At 41.2% G+C, this 6,287-nt stretch overlaps 1 protein-coding gene across 1 annotated transcript in view; it reads left to right on the top strand.

The window, feature by feature from the left end:
- The window catches only part of ARFGEF2 (ADP ribosylation factor guanine nucleotide exchange factor 2), a 125,907-nt gene that overhangs the window by 41,427 nt on the left and 78,193 nt on the right, over window positions 1–6,287 (top strand). The window contains exons 7-8 of the mRNA XM_007938332.2: window positions 1,474–1,554; window positions 4,724–4,875. Of these exons, the coding sequence (XP_007936523.1) occupies window positions 1,474–1,554; window positions 4,724–4,875 (233 nt within the window). The remainder of the gene's footprint in view (window positions 1–1,473; window positions 1,555–4,723; window positions 4,876–6,287) is intronic.

Raw genomic sequence — 6,287 nt, 5'->3', positions numbered from 1 at the left:
CCAAGATTATCTTCTGTGTCTGTGTTAATTGGTTTCCCTTTTCTTTGTTGAAGAGGGTCTGTGTAATCCTTCTGCCTAGTCCGCCATCTTGCCCCGCCCTCTATCCAAGCTTATGTTTCTTGGGTGATGAATGTGAGCAACATGCTGTGTATGAGGTACTTTGGAATGTACAGTACAGATTAGAAACTGTCACCATAATTTTATGAAGTCATAGCACCAGAAGTTGTTGGAACTGGAAAGGAACTTGGAAATATCTAGCCATACATTTGCTGAACTGTAGTATAGGTAAGATGATTTTAGGTGGTTCATAGATGAGCAGGTTTTATTTTAAGAGTTCTGCTTTTATTTTAACATATACCCAAAAAGTGTAATTAGCATGTCAAGCCTGTCTGATTTTGCAGATAGTGCTTAAGAGGAGTCAATTTAAAGAGCATGGTTAGTGTATAGTGATATAAGTGACACGTGAATATGGCAAAAATTATGATGGTGACATGAAAGTGACTGAAGTTTGGTTAGCATTGATCTAGTCGAAACCATCTTAATTAGGAGAAACAGATTTAAGGGATGTCACTGTGGTTGGGAGTTTTCTAACTTCCATTCAAGTTCTTTTTCGTCCTGTAAGACAAGCATGTATCATCAATATTTTCAGCATAAATTTACCTACCTACTTACATAGTTAGGATGTGTTAAGTGCTATATGGAAATGAAAAAACTTAGTTCTGGCTCTCCAGGAACTTGTAGACGAAGCCCAGATCTCATAACAATAGTGGCTTGATTGAAAATCCTCATTAAGGAAGAGTTAAAATGCTTATTTTGGTTTTGTTTATGTAAGGTAATGGCCTTTTTGGTCAGTGTACTGTTTTATAAATCAACAGTGTTTACTTCTGAAAGTCTAGTCTATTTACTTTATAAACTCTTTCCCAGAACTGGTTTTCTGAAAAACAGCTGGTGCCGAACCTCTTCCACTTAAACAGTTAACATTTTACAGGATAGTTCAATTTAAAATTTAGCCAATCCTCAGCTGTCATGTTAGAAGTCTCTTATTAAATTTTGGGTGTACTGTTTGGGGAAGGCACGTCGCCTACCAAGGCTCCCAGGTACCCAAGGTGAAAGAGCCGCAGAAAGCTCTGTCTTTGTCGTGCCAGGAACCAGAATTGAATAAAATCCAGCTCCTGCCTCCAAGTTGGGGGGCGGGCCCCTGGCAGAACACTGTGATTTATGAAGGAAGAGTGTAAAAGAGGGGTTTTGTGTTCCACAAAGGGAAACTTGAAATCGTAGCAGATGTTGCCTAAGTGTTTCCAGATTTCACGACACACTCTTGTAGTGGCATAATCAGATCTGGCCTTGGGGGGACTTCCTGCACCCTTTGACTTCTGAAATGTGACTCTGAAGGAATATTGACATGATCCACTTCTCTTCCTTCCTTTGTTTTCCCTGGATATGCTCCTGTGTGTGTTCTTGGGTATGTGGTAGGGATGGATGAAACCACAATGTATGGCGCCCAGAAGGTGGTGAAGGAGATCTTAGAGGATGTAGTCACATCTGCTGTTAAAGGTAAGAACCCAGGACCTAACCTTTCTTCCTGCCTTATTCCTCAAAAAAAGCCTCCCACCAGATGTGTCAATGGTGGAGTTTTGTTGCCATTGCTGTGTTGTTTCCCCCTAGCAGTCTCATGGAGCTCTCTGTCCATCTTTCAGATGGAATCAGAAAATTAACTGTTTCTGTTGATTGATGATTTCTCTCCCACAGGTTAGGTTCAAGGAGCACAGTCTGACTATGTTAGGGCTAGATGTTCCATGTGGAAACTCCACCGGCCACTCTTGTATGCATTCTAGATCAGAGGTGTCCAGGTTTTCCTAGAGTGGGCTCTGAGCCCTGAGTCCATTGCTACTGAGTCGTCCTGGCCAGCCACTGTTACAGGAAGGGAGACAGGAAGCTTTATTCATTCATTTTGTTAGAGTTCCTAACTCCCTCAATCTCATGATATGGCTTCAGTGGAATTCAGTGCGTATAGCTCAGAATGCCTGTTGAAAGTTTTTTTTTTTTTTTTTTTCTTTTTTCCTGAAATCTCAGGTAAATTGCTCCATGTGGAACACTCGACTCCAATGCCAATAAACAATTAATGAGTCGAGAAATCAATAATTTAGTGGGTTGAAATTAGCAGTTTTTTAAAAAAGAAAGGCAATAAAAATAGAATACAAACTGATTGCACTGCATGTGGTAATGTTGAGTGTTGTGTTATGAAGTGTGTATTTCATTTAATTATGTGCACACGTGTTCGTACTGGGTCTTGATTTTTTTTTTTAATTTAATTTTTTTTTGTGATTTGGATGAACGTTTACAGAGCAAATTCATTTTCCATACCGCATTTTATGAACATTTTGTTTCATGACATTGACTGCAATTCCCCACAATGTAATAGTTCTCTTCCCACTTCCTCCCTGTAGTTACCTCTTCCCTGTATCCTTCCCTCCCATGTACTCCTGCTTCCTGAGTTATCTCCCTATGCAAACACTGTCCTTCAGTTCTCCCATAATTGATCACTCCAAGGAGTGTGTCTACCAGATGTAAATGTTCACCCTACATGCCTGTCTGTTGTTTGGCTGGAAGCCACAGGAATGAGTTCAGTTCCAGACCTGAATGGTAACAAGGGGCCGTAGTCTCAGGGGGCTCTCCAGGCTCTAACAGACCAGCAAGCCTGGTCTTTTTTTTTTTCTTTATGATTTTGAGTTTTGTTCCACATGGTTCTCCCACTTTATCCAGTATCTCCTACATAGATAGTGGTAGCCAGGTACCATCTAGTCCATCTAGTTCTTCTGCTCTCATGGTCATATAGGCTAAAGATCGCATGGTCTACTAGTTCCTTGGACTAATTGTTTTCAAACAATATCATTAATAGCACATGCAAATAAAATTATACTGAAGATAATTCAAAAACATTTGCCATCATACATCAACAGGGAACTACCAGAAAAAGGGTTCAGAAGAGGACATGGAACAAGGGATATCATTGCTGATATCGGATGGATCTTGGCTGAAAGCAGAGAATACCAAAAAGACATTTATCTGTGTTTTATTGACTCTGCAAAGGCATTCAACTGTGTTAAAACCAAAAACAAACCAAACTCATTGCTTCAAATCAGATCCGACTCATAGCAACCCCTCCTTGGGTTTCTGAGGCAGTATCACTACAGAAGTAGATTGCCCAACCTTCCTTCCAAGGAGTGGCTGGTGGGTTTGAACTGCCAGCCTTCTGGTTAACAGTCACATGCCTTAGGCACTACGCTACCAGAGCTCCTATTCAACTCCGTGGATCATAACAAATTATGAATAACATGGCAAAGAATTAGAATTCTAGAGCATTCAGTTGTGCTCATGAGGAACCTGCATAGATCAAGAGTCAGTTGTTGGAACATAACAAAGGGATAGTGTGTGGTTTTAAATAGGGAAAGGTGTGCTTCTGGGTTGTATCCTTCCACCATACTTACTCAGTCTGTGTGCTGAGCAAATAATCCAAGAAGCTAGGCTATCTGAAGAAGCATGCAGCATCAGGATTGGAGGAAGACTCATTAGCAGGCTGCCGTATGCAGATGACACAGCCTTGCTTACTGCAAGTGAAGAAGACTTGAAGCACTTACTGATGAAGATCAAAGACTGTACCTTCAATGTGAATTATACCTCAACATCGAGAGAACAAAAATCTTCACAACTGGACCAATAAGCAACATCATGATAAGCAGAGAAAAGATTGAAGTTGTCAAGGTTTCCATTTTACTTGGATCCATAATCAATGCCCATGGAAGCAGCAGTTGAGAAATCAGTGACATACAGCACTGGGCAGATCTTCCCGTACTCGCTTCTGAGGAGGATTCTGGCTGTTTGTCCTCTAAGACAGATTTGTTCATTCTTGTGGAAATCCACGGTATGTTTAATATTTTTTGCCAACACTATTACTCAAATCTGTTGCAAAAGACCTCTTTCAAGTGTTTAAAAAAAAATCACTTTGAGGACTAAGGTACACCTGACCCAAACCATATTTTCTGTTGTTTCGTGTATGCATATGAAAGCTGGACAATGAATAGGAAAACTGAAGAAGAATTGTCCTGTCAAACCCTTTTCATCCACAAGTCATCTTCTCTCGCTCCTGTAATACTGGCCGCCCCCCCTTTTTTTCCTTGGCCTTTGCTGTTTAGCTGCTTGTAGTAATTTTCAGAAATGAACCAGGCTCGCCTGGCTGCTGCCCTGCATGGTTCTGGAGGCACCACTGACACGGACTCCAGTGGGAATGAAGCCCCTGGAGAGAGGTGTACATTGCCGGGGCCCTGGGATGAGCTGCGAATAGTAGATACGCGTAAAGCTTAAACATCTCTTTAGCCAAGTTTTTTTGGTCTGTCAGTCACAGAAGGAGCTCTGGTGGCACAGTGAGAAAAGCATTTGGCTGCTAACCAAAATGTTGGTGGTCTGAACCCACCATCTGCTCCATGGGAGAAAGATGAGACAGTCTGCTTCCATAAAGATTTACAGCCTTGGAAACCCTATGGGCAGTTCCTGTATGAGTCAAAATCGACTCAATAGCAGTGGATTGAATGACGGAGTCAGGCACAGTGGAGCAGAGCGAGGGGAGAATGTGGGTGCTAGGAAGTTCTTTGAGTAGTTTCTGGTGTCAGGAAGTCTTTTAGGATAAGAACTAATTGGATGGTGACTTTTGTACTTGTGTTTTAAGAAGCAGCAGAAAAGCGTGGCGTGCCGGAACCTGAGCGCACCCTAGGTGGACTGGAGTGCCAGGGATCTGCTGACCCCCCAGGAGTAGACGAAAGCTCACAGGCCAATGGGATAGCAGACGACAGGCAGTCCTTATCGTCGGCAGATAATATGGTATGCTGATGACTCTTTTGTTCAGTCTCATTTCTATTTGTACTTCTTTTTTTTTTTTGGAAGATGCAGGATATAATCTTAATCATAAGAAACAAGAGAAGCAAACAAGCCCTATTCAGTTATTAGTCATAAAGTCTGATGCCCTTTGTACAGCAGGCTCAATTCCTGCTCAATTCCGGGAACTGCTAATGTTGGTTATATGTAACACTGTTATTAAATCCTGTTTATTCACACTTTAGGAGCTCTGGTAGCATAGTGCCTAAGGCATTTGACTGCTAACCAGAAGGCTGGCCCACCAGCCACTCCTCTGAAGGAAGGTTGGGCACTACTTCCGTAGGATACCGCCTCGGAAAACCAAGGAGGGGTTGCTATGAGTCGGATCTGACTCAATGGCAGTGAGTTTGGTTTTTTTTGGTTTTCACACTTTAAAGTACTGATACATCCTTCTCTTTTTCTTGCCTCCAAAATGATATCCACTCATTATAAGAAAATAAAAAATAGAGAAGGAAAAGCAAAAATCAAAGTCATCCGTGTGTTGTAACCCAGAGATAACTGCTGTTGACATTTTACCTACATCCTCCTAGCTCTTTCTTCCCCTTGCATATGTTTTCCCCAAAACTGGAAAAACACAACATACATGCTGTTTTGTAACCTGCTATTAAAACTAGTGTATATTATAAGCATCCTTTCATGGCCATAAAAATGTCTGTCACATTATTTTTTAAACATAACTTTGCTGTTTTTTTTTTTGAAAGTGCTCTGTATAAACATTCAAAACAGGCAGTATCATCGCCCTGAGTCCTGCCCCCCAGAAACAGGTCCTGTTACCATCTTTGAACATCCCTCCAAACCCTGTCTCTGTACTTTTTCATCAGTGTTTCTTAACCTTTCTCATTATCATCCCCTAAGGACTCCTCTTAGACATTTTCCCCCCTAATTGCCCCCTTTCCGATGACATTTTAATGCCGCAGATATCCTGTGTATCTCTTTATGCATTTTGTTACATCTGTGTTTATACATAAAGAGAATTAGACAACCCTCTCCTCTAAGAACCACTTCTTGCCCTGTTGGGGCAGTATCATTCCCATTGAGAATATGTGCTTTCCACTCACAAGGACATACTTGGATCCACACAGGAGACTCATGTCTTATACACTAAACTATGACTTGCTTTTATTCACTCGAGCTATGGCATGAACATCTTCCTACATCAGTACATTTAGGTCTAATCTATTTTTAATGTCCATGTGTTCTATCATGAATTACCATAAACTATTTAACCAATTCCATGTTAGGTTTTTAGATTATTTCCATTTTATCAGGAGAAACGGTTCTGATCAGTAATAACAAACATTAATGTATGGGTAGATTCATAGGTGGGAGCTCTGGTAGCATAGTGGCTAAGACACTTG

This window comes from Orycteropus afer, unplaced genomic scaffold (assembly GCF_000298275.1).
Source record: "Orycteropus afer afer isolate SDZICR_OR568_19922 unplaced genomic scaffold, OryAfe1.0 scaffold00049, whole genome shotgun sequence".
NCBI classification, from domain to species: domain Eukaryota; kingdom Metazoa; phylum Chordata; class Mammalia; order Tubulidentata; family Orycteropodidae; genus Orycteropus; species Orycteropus afer.
This window is presented reverse-complemented; position numbering and strand designations above follow the sequence as displayed.